Genomic DNA, 24,849 nt, shown 5'->3' with positions numbered 1-24,849 from the left:
TCATTATGTTTTAAGTCTGTACTATGTGTTCTCTTTAGTGGTCGGCTATGAAAGGGTTAAACAGCAGGAGGAAATCCCGCCTTGCTGACGAGCACTACAGCGACCTTGTAAACATTTAGTTCAGTCAGAGCGGCAGACCCACACGCTTGGTTCTACCACTGCGATACGTTAAGATGTGTCACGCTGGGAAGCAGAGAGTCTTGTCCTTTCTACCAGTTTTGAAACTGACAACATCGGAGACATTTTGTATGGGAAATGACGACTGCGTGTGAAGGCGCGATCACTGGGCCGATATACTATACAGTGTTGAGTTCGGACCGCAGGCTCAGCAGGTGAAAGGTGTACAGTACGCGTACAGTATACTTTTGTTTCCACCTACCATTATTTACGGATACTGTGTCCCCTAAAGACGTAGCACGCACTCACTCCGACACCTGGATGCAGTCGTTGTTCAAACCTCTGGCAGATTTTTTTTTACTTCTTTCCTTTTTACACCGAATGGAAACCTAGACAATGAACCACGGTTTTCTTATTGTGTTTCGGACCCTTGTCACTGTGCTGCTTTTTGACGGCACCTCTTTTATAGCATTTAGAGCTACACTTACACAAAGTGTTAACAGCAGAGTGAGTCTACAGCATAAGAAGGCGTGGACTAAAGCTTTACCTGTGGAAGATTTCAGCACTGATATAAGGACAGAGACACACAGCCAAGATGATATTCTGAGGGGCGCACCAACAATAACTCACTCTGCTCACTCAGGTACGGAATCATTACACTCTCACTGAAAAAGGTCACAAATACACTGCAGGGTACATCTTTTTTTTTTTTTACCTTTACCTTTCACCTGTCAACATGCATGCTATACAGCCGCTTTACAAAAGATGTAAGGTACCTAAACTGACAGAAATCTTTGAAGGCTTTTTTTTTTAAACATATCCTATATGCATATGTATTGATAAAAGATTAATACTGGTACATTTTGTGTACACTATATGTTAACTGCTAAGCAACAAGAAAAAGAACAGTTTCTGAGAGTGCACAGTGTAAAATTGAATAAAGAGCCATGTTTGAACTTTATTACCAAATAAAGAAGAGGTGATGCTTTATGTTAATGTTAAGAAATCGTGGGTAACATAATAGCATGTAATTAATGTATTTAAAGGTTTTTGTTGGTTTGACTGTACGTAGTTAATAGGAGCCCAGCTTTGGCCTTCAGTCACAAACAAAATTTGCAGACCACAGATGGTCACAGTTACCCACCCAAACATACACAGCTGCAGACACACACATGTACTGATTAGTTCCACAAAACAAATTTACAATGACCCTCATTGTAAATGTACCACTAGATAAATGTTTAACATGAAAATAATTATTATTTATCTAAAGTAATATAAATACTGATATTGCAGTATGAAAAGTCACAACATGATGCCAGAAGCTAAAATGGTCAGTGTTGTTAATGCTGTTGTGATTGTATGTGACACACACATAAAAAACATTCTGCTTTTTATCAGAGTAAGATGAGAAATTTTATCATAAATTGACAGTATCTGATATATCAATATCAATAACAGAGAGCTCTGATCTTATATACACAGCAAACTGCAAATCTGGCACCACTATTGTATTACTTTTTCCCTCATTTATGCCTAGAGCTGTGTTAAGTGGAACTGTGCATTAGTGGTAATTATGAAAGAACCGTATCCTGGGACTCATCAGTTTACATCAGGTATATACATAATAATTCTATGTGGTAATGCAATAATATTAATACATCAAACAATAGATTTGGTCTTCATGCAGTGAGTATAGTCCATGGTGCATGTTATACAAAGCAATGCCGTGCTTACGGCTGAAAGAAAGAAGTGAAATCTAATACTGAATACAGGATTTTAGACTTTCTGTCTCTGTGGCTGAAAAATTCTATTACTACTGTTCACTTTTATGAGGAACACTTCTTTATGGGTTCTGCTGTGTCCATTTATTCATGCAGATCAAATGCATGTTAAAAATATTTGACAGCACAAAAACACTTCCAGAGAGAATTGAGGGCTGATTTTTATTTTAAAATGTATTGTTTTGCCAATTTTAAGTATTTCAAAAAAGACGCAAAATAATCCGGCAATATAATAAGAGCTTAAAAAAGTACAATATGCCTGGAAATAGGCTTAATTATCTTAGATTTTCTTTATTGCAATTTTATAATAAGAAATAGTAAATAATTTTGACTAGATTCAATCTCCAATTTATTTTTGCCTTCATAACTCAATTTAGAAATTTCAAAATATACTAACTTGCTCAAACACCTTCTGCTGTCACTAGTCAGGTATTAAGAGTTCTCTAGCTCAGCAACTTCACAACTCAGTAACAATACAAATTCCATGACCGACAGTCATTTGACAGTCAATCCTGTTTAGGAAAAAAACTGTCAGTACTGTATACTTCTACTTTTATAGTATCATACTGAGTCTCATTCTGACTCACACTCTCTTCCCCCCGGTTGGCAACTGACTTCTGACTGGCATGCTGTAGTCAGACTTCTTTCGCGCTTGAAGTTGGGGTGTAAGAACACTTTCCATATGTAAGCTGCTGAATGATGTATGTGTTCAAATATACCACCTATTCTAACCCCATACTCCTGCCACTGTGCTGACAGGATTGTCAGAGAAACAAACAGCAGCTCAGGGACATATTATAAAGCATTTTTCCCTCTGTATCTCAACAATGAGACAAATGTAAGTTGCTCTAGATAATAGTAACTAAATAATGTAATTGTTTTCATTTTTAACAACCCAATGGACTGTAGCTTTAATGGTATGTACTGTAATAGTATAGTATGTAGTGTTATTGTTTGCATGTAAAATAGTACACCCAGTTTTTAATTTTTTTATTTTGTGGTCAAAAATATGTGAACACACTCCAAACTGTTACAGTTGTGTAATGGATAAGCACATGTTGATAAGTGGTGGCAGTCAGACTGTTTGTACAGTAGGACTGATGATGTCATTATCATGACAGGCTGGAGTTCTGTGTCTGGAAGTCGTCCTTGTGATTGCCTTAGAACAAAAATAAGACTAAGCAGTACACCGTGAAAATGAGAAATACAGATAATAGCTGAACAATAACTTATGTAGACAAACAGGTATATTTTTTTATATGCTTGCTTATGTTTTCTCTGTCTCCCTGTAGTGGCAGGTCGTAGCAGAGGAGTTAAGCCACTGGGGAAGACGAGACCTTTTGTGATCATGGATGGACGCAGAAGGAGCCTGAGAAACATTTTACAGGTGAGGGAATAGGAATACGAGTATGCACTATATTATCAGTTTTCTGTAGAAACAAACTGCTTAATATTCCTGCTGAATAACATGGCAGCTGAACACAATCAGCAGAAAATCCTAACTGCTCTCGTCCACATACATGAGCTCACAGACATCCACAGTTGTCTAGTGCCTCTCTGACTGACAGGGTTATGAGTAACGGCAATCTTTCCGCACACAGAGCATGACCAATTTTTGCTCTTTACGACTTCTGGCTTCGGATGACTGTGGCTTTGTCAGTATTCAAACTTGCAATATTCCCAACGACAAGCAGAATGCTGGTTTCTGTCTGCTAGTCATATTTTTCTAAGTGCATTAGATGTTTTATAGAACACCAAATTAAACAAAATAGAAAATCAGTTTAGCGCTGCTTTGTGTGTCTGCTCCAGCAGTATTATCACAGACTAATTTAATCTTGTATGCAATACCTATTCTCTGTTCTCAGTCAAGCAGTAGGTAGAGCCAAGTCACTGTCAGCTGTCACGTGTTAAGTGTCATGTGCTTTGGATTTAGGAAACCAGCACTGATGTCCAACAGATAATTACCAATTACAATATCAGCAGGATTATATAGTATAGTTATATTTGATATTTCTGCCTCTTTTATTATACACTATGCATACATTATATATACAGATTCTGCTTCAAATGACATCACGTGATTCATAATCTGTATACATTTTATGTGAGGCTCTAGGCTACTTATATATCAAACAGTCTTATCAACACATTACAGAACTCTGTTCTCAACTAATTGGAAACTTTTATTTTGTTATTCACTTATTATTCATTTTTTATTATAAAAACCTTAGAGTTTAATTTCAAAAATGGGCTGGTAATTAAATATTAAATTCAATTAATTTAACAAGCAGCTTTATAGAAATTCTGAGAAAGATTTAGATTTAGATAACGAATGAGCAAGGAAAACTCCCTAAGAAGATTTCTTTGATAAAATCTAAGACCTATAATACAGAACTCAACAGAACTTAATCAGCATTGTCATTAGGGATAAGGTTTACCCTTGTGTTCCTAACTAGGATTACTATTGTACTCTAAGGGGCTTTCTGTGTGTGTGTGTCTAATATAACAGGATATGATATCAGGATTCTTCTCAGCTGCACAGGACATGACCATCCCCTTAATGTTGCCTCTACTTCCTCTCTTCAGATCAGACTTATTTCAGGAAGTCTAAAGTAAAAAATGCCAGAGCCCATGCTTCCTTCCTTCATTGCAGGAGGGCTGAAAAAAGGAAACTAGCCAGCAGATCCGCCTCTCATCACTTCTTGTTCCCTCTTTAAAAAAGCACAAAGTAAAGACATGACTGAGAAAACTCTCTGTGCTTTCAGGAACTGGACCAGACACTGACATTCACTGTAGTTTTCTGCTTAGCTTTAGAACTTTGTGGAGAGGAAATGCAGGTGTTGGGAGCACAAAATCAAACTCTCTCTCTCGCTTTCTCTCTCTCTCTCTCTCTCTCTCTCTCTCTCTCTCTCTCTCTCTCTCTCTCTCTCTCTCTCTCTCTCTCTCTCTCTCACACACACTCACACACACACACACACACACACACACACACACACACACACACACACACACACACATGCAGACATGAACAGAAGACTTGTCTGTGAGCATTTTAACATCTCATAGTTTCTAAGCATTAATTCTTTCACAATGATTGTAATCTTAGCAAGTGAAAATTTAGCAGACGACATCCAGCACTGGTAACAATGGTTCAATTTTTCTAGTGGCAGATAATTTTGCTCATTTTAAGCACTTATTTCTTAAAAGAAACAAAAGAGTCTGCTAATAGAATAAGAACGTGGAAAGCTTTAAATTAGTAAAAATGTTTCAAAATATGTTAAATGTATTGTATAGGGTTTATTGTAATCTTGTAATAAGAAATACTACATAAATCTGACTATATTCAAGATATTAATACTTAGTAGGTTGTCACTTTTTCCAGTTTCTTCTTTACATCATTCTGGTAATTGGAAGTTTCCAACATGGTCCTCAGAATAGAAAAGAAGCCTTTATTTTGTCACATATACATTACAGCGCATCCCAACTGTGGAGGTTGGGGTCAGAGTGCAGGGTCAGCCATGATACAAAGAGGTTTAAGGGACTTTATCAAGAAACCAACAGTGGCAGCTTGGCAGTGCTGGGCTTGAACCCTATTCCTCCAATCAAGAGCATTAACCGATTGAGCCACTCATCTGGGTCTCTATGTTTCAGCTATCATTAGCTGGAAGCCCATTTCTAACATGCAGAGGGTGTGTGTGTGTTTGAATGAATCAGGCTGCTTATGCAACCATGGCAACTGTGATCTGTTTTTAGATTGTTTTCCAAAAGTGAGGAAAGGTGGGGAGCAATGTGTGTCTGTGTTCAGAGAAAGAGGAAGGGTAGGGTGATGCCATGGGTGTGGGTGTCAGCGTGTGTATGTATGTATATGTGTTATTTCTTAGCCTTTTCTGTTCCACTCTAAAGGACACCCATTCATGAACAAAGTATGATCCTTTGGTCCACCCTGAGCCTTTAACAATTAGTTGACTGCCAGTGCCAAGTCTGACCTCAGTTGATGTGGAATTAGTTGAGCCCACTCCCAATTAACCTCTTAAACTCCCAGTGACTGTCACTGGGTCTAAACGAACATTCCTCACTTTGGTCACTGCATACTTCTCCTGTTTGGCTCCACTGTAGTTACTGATAGTAAATAAGGTACAATACAGTACAATAAAATAAAATAAGGTACAATAAATAAATATTAATGGAAATTGCTGTGAAAAATAGACTCAAATAAAATTAAATAATATGAATTTGCTGTACATTGACCAGAGGAAAATAAATGTAAAATACAAAATATAAAAGATATATCATATGAAAATGACACATGAACTAATGATATATAGTAATATGAATATAGTATGACTGTTTTAAATAAAATTCATTATGTGTCAATTGTGTGCTTGTTTTAGTGCGTGAAAATGTAAACGTCAGTTGAGGTAGTGGGTGTTGTACAAAGTGTCTGTATTGTGTAAAGGGTCAGTTGAGGTAATGGGAGTTGTACAGACAAGTCCAGAAAAAGTCCAAGCTCTAGGTGTTGTCCTGGTTATTGTTCAGATGGCTAAGGTCCATCATTATCTTCTTTGGCCCAGCACCACATGCTATAGATGGACTGCTATTTGGGGAGTTTAATGCAGGTGTTATACTCAGCTGATCACAGCAGTCTCTGGAAAGCTTACCTGTCCTGCTTAGTGTTGTTCCTAAACCAGGCTGTGATGCTTCCTGCCAGGGTGCTCTCATTGGTGCAGGTTTAGAAGGTCAATAGCAGTAGCTTAGAGGGCAGTTTGAAGTCCTTCAAGCATCTAAGGTGGTAAAGACGCTCCTGGGCGTCTTCACTATGGTGTTGATATGACAGGACCATGACAGGTCTAAGTCCACGATCAACTCCCTTGTCTTGTTGACATTCAGGAGGAGATTGTTCTCCTGGCACCATATATGTTGGGGGCAGTCGTCGCCTAATGGTTAGAGAGTCTGACTCGTAACCCAAAGTTGTGGGTCCGAGTCTCGGGCTGGCCACGACTGAGGAGCCCTTGAGCAAGGCACCAAACCCCCCAATTGCTCCCCGGGCGCTCCAGCATAAATGGCTGCCCACTGCTCCGGGTGTGTGTGTTCACTGCTGTGTGTGTGTGCACTTTGTATGGGTTAAATGCAGAGAACAAATTCTGAGTATGGGTCACCATACTTAGCTGTATGTCATGTCACTTTCATATATTCAAGAGTTTAATCTCCTCTATGCAGGCTGTCTCATTGTTTATTGATCTTATATTTGGTTAATTTGGAATAAAAATAGGAAATACTAGATGTCAGTTGTCAGTTTTTGCATGTATGTACATTGACAGGCATGCTATAAGAAAAATAATCAATGTTAGGGTGGTGTGATGTGACCTGACACAATCTGAAAGCCTGTTACCATCCAGAAGTTGATTATTATTACATTGAATGGTGTGCAGTGTCCACCAATCAAGTTAATTTCTGTTATTACTTAGAATATAGAATATAGAATATAAACTTGTGTATTTGCACCAGCCTGTTTTTTTTTCTTTTCATTTCATTAAAAAGCACATTAATATGTAAATCACTTATATTATAGCCAGCATTGTTGTCAGTGTTGCTCTTGGAAATGAGACTAAATTTATATGACTAAACTCTGAATAGGCTTATACTGGTGTTGACTCACATTTTGGTTTGTCTGAGCCTTGATCTCTCTTAACACTACTGATTAATTAAATTTGATCTAACACTTAAACTTAGACACACTTGCATTTTGACCTACTTAAGGTCTGAAATGCCTGACTGCTGTTTAGTGAGTATCTGAGGGTGCAGACACACTGATTTACTTCAGCATGACTACAACTCAGAACAATCATTCTTTTACCTGCCAATGTGCTACAGGAGAAGCACTGCAGCTACAGATATGGATGAAAGGATGAAATCAAGACACTGTGTTTGAAAATTAGGCTATTTCTCCCCAAGGGAGAATATCAGGATTCATGGAGATTTCATCTCTCATTTTCCCATCTTTCTAAAATTCTTGAAACATTATTATGTGTTGTATAACTTCACATATTTGTGTGGAAGCCAAGAGAACATCAGAGGCAGGGAGTGGTCTGTTTTTTTTTTTTGTTTTTTTTTACTAGAACTAAAAATCTGATAAAAATTTCATAACATTTGCTTTTGATCCACAGTGCTGATCAAAGAGTGTTTTAGTGTAATCAGGATCTAAACCAACAGTGTCTGGAAGTAGATATTTTATAAAAAACATATTGTAGTAATACTGTTCCTTAATACTAGCTTTACTGTATCCACAGTGGATTACTTACTCATAGCCACAAGACCAAACTCACTGTAATATAATATCCAATAACTATAGATCTCCTGTTATGAGAGACTGTAAGAAAGACGGATCATTCTCACCCCACATCCGTCCACTAATGTTACCCACTCCCTCCCTAAGTTCTTGCTGAGCCTTGCTTACAAACCACACCCAGCATTCATGTGCTGCTGAGGTCATCCCGCCAGCTGGAACATGTGTGTAGGGACATTGCATCATGGACAGGAGGTGGGGTGTATGCACAATAGTAAGCCAGAGTAGCAAAGGGTGGTGCAGTCATCAGCATAAGTGGTCGAAATGATCCAGAGAGTCAGGAGATAGCAGTGTGAACATGGAGAACAAAAGGCATACAAAAATGCAATGAGTGAAAAGGTCAGAAAGAAACAGGAGGAAGGAGACAGAATGGATAAGATATAGAAGAAGAGGAAGGGAAGATGATGTGATGTGGGAGGTGTTTGGCTGCTTAGTTGTGTGCGTCATACTGCAATTATCTTTCTGTCTCTTGACACCTCTTTTTGTCTTGCAATTGCTTCTGAGAGATGCCAGCTTACACCTCTCATACTCTTTCACTCATTTTACTCTTTTTTTTTACCACAGTTATTTTTTTTTTTTACCCAACTCCTATACCTTCTCAGTTACCCTTTGATTTTCCTCTTTCTCGATTTCCATTCTCTGCTTATTCTCATCATCCATTACCTTGTTCCATGAGAAGGTTCTTGTTTCTTGTTTCTCTGTGGTTTAGTACGATCGGCACCAGTTTCAAATGTAAAAATAGACAAACAGAATGACCATCAATTAAATTAAATTAAATCTTAAAGAAGGAATGGTTAAAAGCTCACATATGTGCTGTAAGTCTAATAAGTCTCCTGGTGCCTTTCAGTCTGGAATATGTGATAAGGGCAGTTTTCTTTGAGATAGCTTTTGTGTGAAGCCTCTGTTCCCATTTGGGGGGAGAGAAGAAAGACAGGAAACTGAGGTGACTGTGCAGAAGGAAGCTGACTGAGATTTCACTTTTCACCAGTCCTCTGGGGTGGGGTTGGTGGTTATCACTTGTGCATGTGTGTCTGTGTTAGTGCAGCTACATGTCTGTTACAATCACTTGATCTGCCAGTTTTCTTACTCTGGCTTTCCTCTGTGCAGGAAAGAGACTCATAAGTAGGGGAAATGTGATTTGTGCAAGCAAGACTCAGGTAAAGGATGTTAGATGATTGTTAAGAGAGAGAAAAGGAAGTGAAGTCTGCTTATAGTGCAGCACTGCCTGCCTCACTTAACTCTCTGTCAGCAGCAAGATCAGCAGATATTTTTGTTCTTAATGGTGATGTGTGTGGGGAAAAGAAGTGGATATTAGACATCTCACTAGAGTGCACCAGAACTCATCAATGAGTATAAATCTTTCTAGCAGCAGAAAAAGGACCTGGTTCATTAAAGAGATAGCATTCCTGTATGTTAAAGCGAATACAGATCATCACACTGCTAAGTAATTTATATGTACTGTATATGGACTTCTATGCATTATTTTTTGGGCAGGGATAGGCTTTAATTAAACGGATGATTTTAAAAAAGGATGCTTTACTTAATGTACTATTAAATTTACTAGATAAGTTGTATTAGAATATCTCAATAACTATAACTTACTAAAACAATTCCCAAAATACACAACCAAAAATTGCTCAAATTGCACCTGTATTATAATACTGTATAGAATTAGGATAGTTAAAAACACACAAAATCCTTATGCAGAACTTTATTCTCATACATAATATATTAGCACTTACCAGAGTATTTCCAGTGATACGATTAATCTCTATGCAGGATTTCACAATAGCATTAGCGATACAGGGTTTTAAGCCGGACTTAGCTTTCATAACGCCAATTTGCTTCCAGACTTTGCAGTACGATATTTTAAATAATACCATGTACAAAATTCTTAATGTTGCAGTTGTAATTATATGAATTATATGTAGTATATACACAATAGGTATATACTGTGGCTATATGCTTATATTCTTTCATTTATATTCTTGCAAATAATGTAATTTATAAAAAATCACTGAATGGTGCCTATCAAGCATGATTTATTCTTCTGCAGAACGGTCACCCAGACAGACTGCTGTGTGGGCTGCAAGTGGGAGACAGTCTCCTTCTGCTGGACCTGGAAAAGAACCAGTGAGTATGCAATCACTGATATACAGCAGATGAGGGCAATGCATTATTATGCTTATCTTATGTTTTCATTTTCTTTATTTATCTTTATTTCTACCACCTCAATCGTGTTGATCTTCTGTATTCTGCAGAGAGCTGTTGCGTAAGCCGCCTAATGTCTTCTACTACTTGCCAAATGGAATTGGGGTGTCCATGGAGGAGAGCCAGGTGGTATGTTCATTTTTATTCATTCATTAATGTGCACATTAATTAATGCACTTTAAATTCTACAAAATAAAATGGTTTGATTCATTTTAATACTTTAAAGAAATGCCTTTGGCAGATGTAAAGCTGGTAGCACCTTGCATTTCACAGACACAGTAACTTTTGCTTCTGTCTCAGAAATGCTGAGGCACTTGCTCATGGGTCCTGTGGAATTGAAAGTAGACTTTTGTGTGTTTTGTATGTCAGATAGATATAGAGATGGGACAGGGAAATGGCAAAGCAGCGTGAAATATTTAACTAAACCTGTACTTTGTTAGGCTCAGTGTTACTATCATGGCACTGTGAGAGGGTTCTCCCAGTCCCGTGTGGCTGTCAGCACCTGCGATGGTTTACGGTAAGACTCCTCTCTATACTCAGTCTGCTGAGGGTTGATTTAATTTAGATTATAGTGCTTCTGCAGTCATGTTCATGTAATAGCCCTGTTCATATAATCTTCAAGGGTGTGATTTTTCTGAAGCAAAATTACTCTCCATTACATTTAGTTATGTAGCAAAAAGAGTGCGTGTGACTATGTATCTTAGAGAGACTGGAACAACCTATTAGAAGTAAACACAGTCTATAGGTAAGTAATGAAAGGAATATAAGTATGTTTAAATAACCATTACAAGTATGAGTATGTTTAAATAACCATTACAAAATCTGATTCTGTCTCTAGTTCCAAAAAGTACAGAGCCGGTCCTGGTTGTGTGTTGAAAAAGTGTTGTGTTTTGTGCAGAGTGAAACATTCATCAATCTTCAGTAATCACATTATACTGATCAGGGTGGCAGTGGATGCAGAAGCTATTCTAGGAGCAATAGATATGATGTGTCCCAAGATCTCTAAGTGCACATTCAAACCATATACAGCCATCGCCAATCCATCTACTGTCATAGACAGTAACACACGCTCATGATCAAACCACTGACCCTGGAGCTGTGTTGCCAAAATGCTACCAACTACATCAAAGTGCTGCTCCAGAATTATACACGGAGATTTAATTACTGCTTGTATTTTTTTCATGCTGGTAAACCATGTGTCTGATCACAACATGGCCTGTAGATTAAAGGAAAGGACCAGGTCAGCTTAGTGTCAAGACAGGCATTTCTTTATATGAAATACAGAGAGTAAAGATGATATTCTAACATACGATTAGAATAATTCTATGCATTATGAGTATAAGAAAGTTAGGAAATTTTTCACATGCATAAGTATCATTTATGCACAAGTATTGGGTTTAAGCCCATGTGCATGTAATATAATCTGACATGTAGTGGGGAAAGGTAAATCTATATCATTAAAGTAACACTTCTTATTTCTGCAGGGGAGTGATTGTAATCAATGAAAGTTTGAGTTTTGAACTGCTACCAGAAAAATGTGATGAATACCTAAGGAGAAGTGGTATTTCAGAAGAAGAGGAGGACTTTCACATGCTCTACCCAACCCAGCAGCTGAGCTCTGAATCTGGGGGATGTGGTGTTTCTCATACCTTTATTCCACCCATTCAGATTATTCCACAAATACACAGGGTGAGAGCTGAGTGGTGTGTATGTGTGTGTATGTAGGTGTGTGTGTGTGTGTGTGTGTGTGTGTGTGTGTGTGTGTGTGTGTGTGTGTGTGTGTGTGTGTGTGTGTGTGTGTGTGTGTGTGTGTGTGTGTGTGCTTGTGTGTGTTTTGTATGAGTGTGTCTGTGTGTGTTTTTGTCACATACACAGTTGTATACCTTGTGAAATCAAAATCTGGACTACTTCTTAGACTGTGCATATAAATAACTAAATCAAGAAATGAATAATAAATAAAAATAAGTGTGTGTGTTTGTGTGTGTGTGTGTGTGTGTGTGTGTGTGTGTGTGTGTGTGTGTGTGTGTGTGTGTGTGTGTGTGTGTGTGTGTGTGTGTGTGTGTGTGTGTGGTATGATCCTATAGCTGTTTCTAATCATAACAGAGAATCAGTTTGCTGTACACTGTGTTTCTGTTTCATAGACTAAAAGAGATATTCTTTTAGAGACCAAATACATTGAACTGGTGTTGGTGGTTGATCGCAAGGAGGTAAGTGTATGTCTCTGTTACAGTGTACATGTAAATCTATTTTTCTAAATGGTCACAGCTCTCACTTTATCATGAAGGGCTTGGTAGTCCATTGTGTTTTGTTTGAAAGTAATGTCAAATTTTTTTATTTATATATTAGTCAGATATATATAAAAAAACAAAAACAAAACATGCAGCACAGTAATATTCGTATTTGTTACTCCAGCACCATCTACTGGTAATTTTATTTATTTATTTATTTTTGCATATCTTTGTCACAGTACCTAACTTACCAGAACAACACTATTATTTATCGCATGCTGGATGTGGCCAACCAGGTAGACTGGGTGAGTTCATTTGGAGAATTTGGTTTAATAATGTCTTCTTTTTTGTTTGTATGCATGTACAAATACAAATGCACAGCTATAAGCAGCATTCAGTCAATTCAAAAGTGTATTTAGGCAAAACACATTTAAGCATTGGTACCCTTAATTGTATAAGGAGGTAGTAAATTTGTTCTTTAGTGGACCTGAATGTATGGTATTATTATTATGTATTGCATAATTTGCCATGTTACAGTGCCACCGACATGGATTAGTTTTTAACTAAATTAAACAAAAGGCCTCTTGAACAAATATAAATGGATATTTAGTAGTAAGACTGAATTTTTGTTTCTTGTGTAATGTACACCAAAAAAAAACTGTCTTTAAACTGAGACTTCAGTTCAGTGTTTAGAGTAAAATCAGGATAAAAAAAAGATCTACAAGTTGATGTTTTGTTCTCCTGTCCTGTATGTATCTAAGTTCTACCGGCCACTGAATGTGCGAGTGGCCCTGGTGGGGCTGGAGATCTGGAGTGATCAAGATAAAATCCTGATAGATAAGAGCCCCAGTGACACACTCAGCCGTTTTTTGGACTGGAGGACTAGAGAGCTGCTGCCACGACTACGGCATGACAACGCACAACTAATCATGTAGGTTTTAATCATTTTGGGTTTGGACGGCATGTGCTGTGTTAGTCCAAACAATGTGTATAACAGTGTATAATGTTAAAGCTGAATTGTTTTTATATTTTTAAGGGGAGAGTCATTTGATGGTACAACAGTTGGCATGGCCTCTCAGTCTTCAATGTGCACTAAAGACAGATCTGGAGGAGTTAATGTGGTAAGGCTCTTCCATTTACATCTAAAAGTATTTGCATTTTAGAAGCTGTAGAGCATCCATTAGGTATTTGACAGTTACTGAGAGACTGCTGCTATGCTGCTAGTAAAAAGTGTGCTATGGTTTTCTCACGCAGTATGCAGCAGTTTTGAAACTGCTCATCATTGCTCATCACTGTCAGTCAGTACGGCGTATATAATACTGAAAAAAAGCATGAATGAAGTGAGATAGCACAGACCAGAACAAGCTCTTCACCCTTTTTTATGCTGTAGGATCACCTGGTAAGTGTGCTGGGGGTTGCATCTACAGTGGCACATGAGCTTGGCCATAACCTGGGCATGAACCATGACACAGCTGAGCGTAGCTGTCAGTGTCCAAATGAACGGCGCCTTGGGGGATGCATCATGGAGCCGTCTACAGGGTGAGTGCTTCTTGGTAGATTAGTGAAAGAATTGTATATAATAATTATGTTAGATGACTATTCACTATCATCAGGGTTTAACAAGATTTGAGTAGATTTGGAAACTGATGAATATTTCTTAAAACTAGCTAGTTATTAGGGCTACTGTAAATAGCGAATAACTCATCAATACAGAGTGTATTCATATGTATCTGTCCATCCATGCATTTGTCCAACATCATTGTTTGTGTGAAATCACAAGGATGAGTGCTTAAATATTTATAAAGACATGGTTAGTTGAAGAACTTGAGTGGCCTACAAAGTTCTCTGACTTTAAGACTGCTGAACACCTTTGGGAAGAATTAAAACACTGTTTCAGGTCTCCTCACCCAACATCAGTGCTTGACCTTACTAATGCTCTCGAATGATTAAAATCCAACAGCCACAGTTTACTAAGGAAGCTAGATGCATCTTTCAGAAGGTCCAGCATTATCAGACAATTAGCTTTCTCCACATTAAGCTGTGTGTGTTCTGTTCACAGGTTCATGCCAGGTCAGCTGTTTAGCAGCTGTAGTGAGAAAGATCTCTCTCTGAGCCTGATGCATGGTGGTGGTATGTGTCTTTTTAACGTGCCCCAGCCAGAAAAGATGCTGGGAGGACCACGCTGTGGCAACCTGTATGTGGAGAAAGGAGAGGAGTGCGATTGTGGCTTACTTGATGTAAGAACTTGTATTGAATCTGTTGACACTCAACTAAATGTATCTAAAGAAGAGTGTGCTGACATATGTGTATATGTGCAGGAATGTTTTGATCCATGTTGTAATGCAAGCACCTGTAAGCTAGTTCCGGATGCCCAGTGTTCCTCTGATGGCATTTGCTGTGAGAACTGCAAAGTATGTATGAGATTTTTATGTTTGTTACCATTCACACATAATCATTTTCTTAACTAGTACTGTAATAATAGATTTGACTAATATCCCTATTTCTCTCATTTCTTGCTTGCTTGATTTCCTTTGCTCGCTCTTGGCAGCTGCGTGTTGGTGGATCATTGTGCCGAGAGCCTCTGGGAGAATGTGATCTACCAGAGTACTGCACTGGTTCCTCCCCACACTGCCCACCTAATGTCTTTCTTCAAAATGGTGAGACATGTCATCATGGCACCTCTTTCTGCTACAGCGGAGTGTGCACCACTATCGATGAGCAGTGTCATATGCTGTGGGGAGCCAGTAAGTGAAACCTGTTCCCTTATTTAATCATGTAAACATAAAGGAGCCATTTGTATTAATATTCTGTAAGAATATTTACTTAGTATGTTAAATATCCCACACAGAAGTCTTGGGCACCTGCAAAGAGATGCAATATAGTAAAAATGCTTTGAAAAAAAATTTATTAAATGTTTTTATAATAAAAATACCATAAAGAGCATTGAACAGAAATAAATTAAAAGCAAAGTCAATATTTGATGTACAACATTTTTGCTTTTTTTAAGGAACAATTTGCATGAAATGGTTTTATATGAAAACTAGCCAGCGATTTTTACTGAGTATATTGGAGAACCTGTCACAGGTCTCCTGGACACTCTGACTGTCTCAATTGCTTTTTCAATCTGCATAATACAGTAGCAAGTCTCTCCAAGATTATGACTCAAACATGCAGGATTCATAAAATAAACATCAATAACACAAATTTTATGAAAAATAAAAGTTTCAAAGTGGCCTTTTGCACATAAAAAGCAGTTTGTGGGTTAATCTCAAACTGATAATTATATTTCAAAGGGGCATCATTTAGTTCCTGTCTGAATTACTCCTGTCTGTTGTGCGTGTTAGAACTAATCTGTGTATTTTTTTCAGACTCCAGCCGTGCTCCTGCAGTCTGCTTCTCCTCTGTTAACAAACAGGGCAACATGTTCGGCAACTGTGGCCAGATGCCCAATGGTACTTATATACCTTGCTTAAATGGGTAGGTGTCCTCAAGTACCCAATTCTGCTTGAATAGTTTCTAAAATTCAGATGATAGTTAAAATGCAATAAAATTCAAACAGTTATTTGTATAGAATGTAACAATAAAGAATGACAGAAAGAACAAGAATATCACTTTGGTTTTTTTTTTTAATAGGTGAATGAAATTATGACAGCTGAATGCTTACAAGTGATGTGTTTAATTTTGTGTTTTGCTCTGTTTTCAGTGACGTGCAGTGTGGTAGAATCCAGTGTCAGGGTGGCAGTGACCGCCCCCTGATAGATGCAAATGCAAAGATTCTAACAACCAAGGTAAAACTGAACCACAGTGAATTCACCTGTCGAGGAGCATATTTCCACTTGGGTGATGATGTCTCTGATCCAGCCATGGTAGCTGAGGGCACTGCATGTGGTCTTGGCAAGGTCAGCTGTAAAGAACATACACATTGTATCTCTCTCTCTCTCTCTCTCTCTCTCTCTCTCTCTCTCTCTCTCTCTCGCGCGCGCGCTTAATACTAAATTTGTATATATACACCTGTATATGTCTTTCTACAGTAAACGTATATATATACGATTAGCTAATTAGGTATGCTATAATGGCACTGCAGTATTCACATTTATTGTAATATCAATATACTATCCTTCTCTTTAGGTTTGTTTAGACCAGCACTGTCAGGATGTGTCTATCCTTGGTGTTGAGGAGTGTCGTGAGAAGTGCTATGGTCATGGGGTGAGATGTTCACATTTGCAGCTCACCTTTTTTTTTAATAAAAGTATGAGTCATATATCTGATTAACTTTTGCCACTGTAAATATTTCTTTAAAGTGCTTTTCTACGGCACGATGGCTTAATGGTTAGCATATTTGCCTTGCAACTCTGTGCATGGCATTTGAATGTTCTCCCCATGCTTCTGGATTTCTTCGGGGTGCTGGTTTCCTCCCCAGGCCTTTTTTTTTCAGGCCTTTTTTTTTTGCCATCTCTAGAAATTTTTAACATTATCTGTAGTGTGTGAGCGGGTGTGTGGTATATCTCTGTCTCCATTCAGGGTATCTCCATGTGACCCTATGTACAATAAGTGGAACTGAAAGGAAATAAGATGAGCTGGTTTCTGAGAAACATTCACATTCATCCAGCACATAAACATTCATCCAGCACTGTCATCTCTGTTTAAACACACATATTCCTAGCAACTTGGTTTTAAAGTGAAGACACTGGAGGCAGGGTTAATTTCTGGGCTGTAAAATGTAAACAAAATCCTTATGTAGGAGCCATGTTAGGTGTATGTAATGTGAATAAAGTTAAAACATGTCATATGTGTGGCTCTGGAAGCATGTGGGGGTGAGTGTAGGAGCACATATTTTTTGGTTGACCGTATAATCACGGTATGAGAACAATATATGCATTGAGAAGCAGTATTGTTGAACTTGAGCAAATCACTGTTATACATTGCTATTTAGAAACACGCTTTCAAACGGATGGAGAATAAACAGCAAACTGCAAGGATGATTAACGTGTCACGAATTTATTGCTCCCCACTCTGCTCCTCGGCGGATTTAAGATCATTGTGCCGCTACACCTGAAATAAAGAAGCTAGCAAGATCCATTTTAGATATTACACCTTCAATTTAACATAGCCATGCCATAGAGGGTATTTTAGTTAATTTGGCACTATATATTCTTAGCTAAATTTATAATACTGATAGCAGCCTGATATATAAAGCAGGTACCAAGAAGCATTATCAATTTGTTATTTGTCTTCATGTGTAGGTGTGTAACAGCAATAGGAATTGTCATTGTGATGTGGGCTGGGCGCCACCAGACTGTAAATACTCAGGGACAGGAGGCAGTGTGGACAGTGGGCCTGCGCAACAGCCAAGAGGTTTCAGATTGCATGCTTGCTTGTTTGGTTTATATAAACTGCATATCTCTTTACACATAACCCTTGTATATTAATGTATCTTTATCCATATGTTTGTGTGTAGATTCCAATCCTATTCGTGTGGCTCTGCTTGTCATCTTTTTGTTCGTGCTGCCAGTTATACTACTACTATTCCTGGCACTCCGCTTGCCTCGATGCCGTCGAAGGATCTTATGTTTCAACAACACACCCTTCAGCAAGGCCAGACAGCCCAGCCGGTGAGAGCATAAGAAAGAAATGCAGTCTTGATATTCTGGGTTTGTCTTAACGAGCTGATGATTTCATATTTGCTTTTACTAATAAGGAGAACTTTTTGACTTCCACATTTCTTTGTTTTACCCATAACACAGTAATCTTTCTGTGGCTCATTTTGAAAATTGCATGAATCCACCAGAGGAACACTTTGAGAGGTATTTGACTCATTTGTGCAGTCAGGTTAGTTATGTTGAATATTGCTGCACATATGTATATGTAATGTAGTGTGTTACGGGTAGATAGCGTGTGTTTTATATGAATTTGTTCTATAAATTAAGAAATAAATACAGTGAGCAGTATAATGGCTACAGTGCAGTGTGTACTGCTAGATTTTTGCAGTCACTTGTAATAAAATATTTGAGGTTTTCAGTGGTTTGTATTGAGACAAGACTCATTTTGCATAAGGCATGTTATTTTAGTACTACTATGAGTACAGTGACCTTAGCTAGATAATTTTCACAAGTCAATAGTGAAAATCAATAGTGCTGACTGAGTGTGTGTTGTTTACAGAACCCCTGCTACTGAGCGACTGAACGCACATAATGGAGAGCAGATCTTACCACTGAGGTACCAGTGGACCCCACAGAATGACATCCCACTCACACGAGCCATTAGTAAGGTACAAGGTGTTGCTACTTATGCTGTTGTTACTTCTCTCTTTGATCCTCTTGAAAAAAAAACAAAATGCAACCTGTGGTCAGTTTTGACCCTTAAATACAAAAAAAAATCTCACTTTATGAGAAATAAAGAAATGTTATTTAGTCTAATAAGTAATATAGTAAATTGAAACAAATTCTGTTTTTAGTGTAATTTACACTGTGTGCCCAAGCATGTTTGCAGTAACATGTGATAGTTCTTGGAAGAAATATTAACAGGCTTAATTATATTAATTTTCCTTTTTGCCTATTTCTATTTACAGTATAATCCTCTCAACTAAATTGCCACTTGAGTAATTAAAGAAAAGATTGGTTTTGCAGAGCATCTTAAATTGTATGGATGTAACAGGCTAAGACTTTATCACTGTGATGCTCCCAGATTCTCACACTTGTCCTGCAGACACTGACTTTAAGATAACAGACTGTTGTGTTACACTCACTGGTATGCTGTTTATTATACTAAGCCCAAAGTGACAGCGATATCACTTGATTTCAGCTTCTATTTATTTTCCTTTTAGGGCTACATTGACCATAGACCGACCATGGCATCTTTATAGGAATTAAAAATATCTCATTTCCCACAGCTGTATTTTTTTTTCCTTTTTTTATTTTTCACTCATCTATAAAGCATTGCTTTATGGTGTTATGTAAAAAGCACTATATGCTTTTTCTAACTCACTTGCTTTTAACTGAAACTTACTGCCACTTAATATTTAAAGAACATGCATGCATGTGCTGTCTGCCTGCCTTCGACCTTTTTAGCCCCTTTACCCCCACCTCTCTCTCTCTCTCTCTCTCTCTCTCTCTCTCTCTCTCTCTCTCTCTCTCTCTCTTTCTTTCTTTCTTTCTTCCTCTCTCTCTGGTTAGGCTCAGACAAGGCCTGCTCCTCCTACTAAACCTCTTCCACCCGATCCTGTCTCTAAACAGCCTGTGCAGGTAAACTGTACTTCTCTAGAGAGATTCCTGGAGAAAGACAGGACTTCATATTTCTTACTTTTATTCACAGTCCAAGTCATCCATATACTTTATATTGATTAAGCACTTTGTGGTGCTTAATGCTGTTCTCCATGCAATGAAAATGTCTCTAAAAATGTAATACATTAATTTTTATAGGTGTAAATATTAAGTGTATTTAATAAATTCAAATAAATCATTTTTATTCATTACACTTTTTAAATGTAATTAACATGACTTGAAAGCACCATACTGTATGTCTCTAGTGTCATTCAACAAGAAAGAATTTTTCCATTTTGCTGTTTACAGAGCAGAAAGACCACAGTCCAGCGCTAAAGCTGCTACGTGCTTACTAGTTTGCAATCTCTGAATACAAAGGTCAAAGGTCACCAACTACCCACTAAGCATCATCTCTCTACATGCACCTCTGGGTGGTGATGTATTTGTGAAGGGGTTTGTGGGTCATCACTTTAGGAGAACCCTTTTTTATTTTAAAAAAATCTACAGTCTAAGAAGATCCCTTTTAGGGACTTAGAACTGTGCACACTTCTTTCCATAAATGTAGACTTGGCTGAATGATGAAGAGATCTTATTTATTCTAACCCACAATAAAGCAGATATGCCTAAATAATAGAACATTTCTCAAAAAATGAAAGCCAATGCTGCGACTGTGAATTGGATGGAAACTGGCTTGAATTCAGTTTTGGTTTCTGACTTCCAAGTTCTGACTTCCCAAGTCTTAACCCCATAGTTTTAAGCATGTTGGAGTGATTCTAATGCTGCAAAAAATTATTTGGGCCTGGATGCCTGTGTTTTACCATATATGAAGTCTCCATGCTCTGAGTCCTAACGTCCTCCATATTATATTCAGTTACTACTAATAGTAATATTGGATCATGTTTTCTCTGTTGCCGCAGTCGGCAGGGCAAAGGCCTGCCCCTCCCAACAAGCCCCTCCCTCCTGACCCTGCCCCCTCAGAGAGCAAGATGCAGCGAAAGGTAGTGATGGGTTATATCAACGCATGAACTCCTGTTACCGTGCTTCATCTACAGTAGCACAGCAGAGAGTCCTCACCACTTGTTTTGATGATATCATTTATGTCTCCTGCTTTCTAGCTTGAGCCTGTTCTCCAGTGTTGTGTAGCTTGTGCCTGAGTTCTGTGTGCCAGTGCATGCGTACCTTAGCTGGATTATAATTTAGGGGCGCTTGGAACGAATCGTTTTTTTTAATGCTGGGTTTCACAGCAGCATTTGATCATGTAGTGGAGTGAGTATTAATTTGCTGTAGATCTTGCTGGTCACCATTCATATGATAAATAACTAATGTAAAAGGAGACAGAGTAAGTAAAAAAAATGCATCCATACTTAGATATTTATTATTCTGCTATCTCTTTATAACATTTCCATTTTTAACCTTCAATTTTAACTAATTTAAGGACAATTGGAATATATTTTGAAACCTTAAAGCTTGCTCTGTCACCTTTTACAGGTCATGTGGTTGAAAATGAGTGTAACTAAGCTTATATGCTTAAGTGAATCAAGGGTATGTGTCAGTTGCTCTCTTCGAGTGCAGGATTAAAGCATGGCTTGTGATTCTCTGTGATTCATTTGGGATGGATAAATGTTGTAACAGGAAGTGGTGGTAATTAGAGGAGGTATTTGGTTTCATCCGTTTTTTCTCTGTTAATCTTCTGCATCTTTAATGGATCTCCAGTTGAAGGTGACACGACCGGCTGCACCAAGCAAGCCTCTCCCCCCCGACCCTGTCCTGTCTGACAGACAGGTACCAACAGCTGCATGCCTGCAGAGAGACGGTCCTCAGGCTCTGCGCTAGTCTTCTTTTTATCATCCATGAACAGCATATTGGATTCTTATATTCACTCTCCTCTTTCAGAGCCAGAAACAGATTCCCCCCAGACCTCCAGTTCCCAGGAAGCCTTTGCCTGCAGACCCTTCTGGTTACCCTGCCCCTTTGCCACTGCTGCCCCCCTCTCAGCCATCAGGACACCACACAGCTGCTGCTGCATCTGACATCTTCAGGCCTTCTGCTGCTGTTCCTGCAAGGTGTGTATGCCAGCTGAGTTTGTTTCTGTAAACTCAGCAGTAGTATGAGGGCTTTCCATGTTATAATCTTGAAGATGTTTCATCACTCATCATTATTTCTGATGACCAAAGCAACCAAGCATTAAGAATGACTTATATGACTGAGAAGAATTCAGAGATAAGTTGTATTTTAGGACAGTCATACATTTACACTTTTAATATTTTTTATTAATACTATTTAATTTATTTTCAGTTTTGTGTTTATTTTCATAATGTTCACTGCAATATTTTAAAGGAAACATGCATGGTGTTTAGTATGTACATGCATAGAAAAATGTTTAGGAGCACATATTGTTCCAGTGCTAATTTGATGCAAACTCTAAATATGTCATTAATGGGATTTTTGTATATTTTTAGATATGTATCTCTCATTCAAATTTCAATTATTGCTTCTGTAAAATTGTGTTTTACAGTGCCTATGATGTACACAAATTGTCAACTTTATTAGGAAAACACCTGTGCACCTGCACATGCAAATCATACAGATACAAGATAGAGCTTCAGTTAATGTTCACATTAAAGAAAAAGCTATTAAAAAGAGGGATCAGAATAATGTCTAGATTAATAAGATATTAAGTGCAGTTCCTTGTAAAGGTTAAAATGTAAGTAGACCAGAACAGTGAATTTCTTTTTTCTCTTTTATTTAGACGTCCCCTTGCACCCCCCATTAGGGCAGCACATCAGCCCAGGAAGTTCCATACACCTCCCCAAGTGTAAGCACTACAATGCAGATTCTGTGTGCTGTGGCCTGGCAGTGTGCTGAAGAGTGACGCTGTTCTAAGTGTACTGACCAAGAGTGATTCTGCACAGTGAAAACAACGGCATTCACCCCAGCAAATTTGTCTAAATGGAGTTTTTACAACATGTCTAAAGTTCTATTTAACAACAAACACAAAATGATTATTTAGTCAATGCGTTGACAATGAAGAAAGGATCAGACAATTCAGATTGTCTGATCAAGTCCTCTGTTATCTGCTAAACAGAGTATTTTTATTTCTGTGCCATTGCCAGCTACATTGGTGATACTGTAAGTGTAGGTTCAACATGGGTTAAGAATGTTCTGCAGTAAAAGGGCTAGAAACCTACCCTGATCTTCCAGCCAATAACTAAGGCACTGCACTTGATTTGGCAGTAGCTATGAACTACTGATTCAGAAATGACCCACAAGGTTTGTTGATAGTCTCTTGAAGCACTACGATAACCATGAGCAAGCTACTTAATATGTTTGTGTCTTAGGAAAGTTTAATTCTGTTCATTTTGTCATGTTAATGCAGGATATGTAAAGAGTATTGACTTATTGTACTGTGGAGCCCAGGCGTTTCTATGAGGCACTTACAGTATCTCAGTGTATAAAACTCACATGTCTATCATTCGAGACACGATGGTCATTTTTTTAAAGCATGAAATAATTTGATGCTGCTGGTCTGGACTCTTTGCCTTTTGTAAATAATGAAATTGTGTTGGGGATATCATTGTTTATTTTGCAAAATACAGTATTTTTATGCAATAAACAAGGAACAAGTTTTTAGAAAATGATTAATTTGTATTATTTGCAATCACATAGTGTTTTTATTCAGCAACTGAAAGCATATTTAAACGATTTGGCATTAAATGTCTAATGATATAATATTTCTGTCCTCCATTTCTAGACTTGCACAGCAGGTCCTGGCTGCTGATGGCCAGAACAATTTAGTCATTTACTGGTTTACTGGTATGATGTGTATAATGCCATGTCAGTACAACAGTGCTCCATGACATGGGCATATTAATTGATTATTCAGTACTCTTAATGTAACATTATGCTGTAGTAAAAACTATTCACAGTGTTCCCTCTACTGGCAGCACTGCTGTGTAGTGGCACTATTTTTAAGTAGCAGTGCTTTCAACAGAGTTCACTAAGTGATCTGCAATCTATCAGGCTAGGGGTTAAGAGATAGAATTGACTCCTAATCATTTGGATGGAGCCGTTTACAATACAGACGATCATTTCTGTAATACAACTAAAGAGTTATTATAATCAGAAGGTGGTTGACTCTCTTCTATTTTGTTTGATTGCTGTTACTACAGTTCATATGTGGAGAAGATTGATTTGCCTTCTCAAAGTTGCTCCTTAAAAATAACTAAGAATGAGCAAAATTAGCAAGTGTTGTATTTAATATCAAACTTTCATCAGTTCAGAAATGTACATTTCCAATTCTTTACACAGACATTTCCATGCACATGATTATAAAATTTGTAGCTAGGAGTTCTTTGACTGTGTTCACATTTTTTGAAACTTTAACAAGCCTACCAAAGGGGTGTATACTGTACCTGCAGAAACATATTGGTGTTATAGATTCCTGTTTCTTACAATATATTCTAAACCCCAGGTTCCTGAACCTGGTCATGGAGTATATCTACCCCTGAAGAAAATAATGTTTTTCCTTCAAGTAATATAATCGCTACAGCCAAAGAATAATTCACTTTCATGTTAGCTTGCTAAACCCACTTGTTGAAACTCCTAATGAAACTAACATATACATGGGTGGGAACAGAGCAGTGTTGAGTGGTGGATTTTAAAACAGAGGAAGCACAGACACCTGTTATTAAAGTACTGTATATATACACCTATGTGTGAACTGTTTTATATGTTGGTCTGGCATTCTTTTCAATTCTCAGTCATTCTTCATATGTAAGAGCATTAAAACTCTTTCTAAAAATCAGAGAAAATTATTACAAAATTATTTGTCTGCTATGTTGAGGATAAATAGCTAGCTAAATTCTACTGAAGAAGGTATTCACAGTTATCGAGAGCTATGTAAAAAA

The 24,849-nt window shown here is 37.8% G+C and overlaps 1 protein-coding gene across 10 annotated transcripts; it reads left to right on the top strand.

Annotated features, from left to right (window-relative positions):
- Window positions 1-80: 80 nt before the first annotated feature.
- On the top strand, window positions 81-23,580 carry adam15 (ADAM metallopeptidase domain 15). 10 transcript variants are annotated; one of them, XM_027149586.2, is made up of 26 exons: window positions 81-760; window positions 3,194-3,288; window positions 10,301-10,377; window positions 10,506-10,584; window positions 10,896-10,972; window positions 11,940-12,144; window positions 12,597-12,662; window positions 12,923-12,988; window positions 13,445-13,614; window positions 13,720-13,804; window positions 14,074-14,222; window positions 14,743-14,920; window positions 15,002-15,094; window positions 15,232-15,427; window positions 16,052-16,160; window positions 16,387-16,582; window positions 16,812-16,889; window positions 17,927-18,038; window positions 18,142-18,295; window positions 18,428-18,487; window positions 18,843-18,951; window positions 19,856-19,924; window positions 20,860-20,940; window positions 21,656-21,724; window positions 21,836-22,005; window positions 22,692-23,580. In XM_027149586.2, exons 1-26 carry the CDS (start codon window positions 514-516, stop codon window positions 22,759-22,761), a joined length of 3,060 nt encoding a protein of 1,019 aa, XP_027005387.2. In that variant the 5' UTR covers window positions 81-513; the 3' UTR covers window positions 22,762-23,580. The 10 variants fall into 10 exon arrangements, with proteins under 10 accessions (XP_027005387.2, XP_047667330.1, XP_047667331.1 ...); XM_047811374.1 differs by lacking the exon at window positions 19,856-19,924; XM_047811375.1 differs by lacking the exon at window positions 21,656-21,724.
- Window positions 23,581-24,849: the final 1,269 nt, after the last annotated feature.

This window comes from Tachysurus fulvidraco, chromosome 3 (assembly GCF_022655615.1).
Source record: "Tachysurus fulvidraco isolate hzauxx_2018 chromosome 3, HZAU_PFXX_2.0, whole genome shotgun sequence".
Classification (NCBI taxonomy): Eukaryota; Metazoa; Chordata; class Actinopteri; order Siluriformes; family Bagridae; genus Tachysurus; species Tachysurus fulvidraco.
The sequence above is the reverse complement of the archived record's forward strand: the minus strand, read 5'-3'. Positions and strand labels throughout refer to the sequence as shown.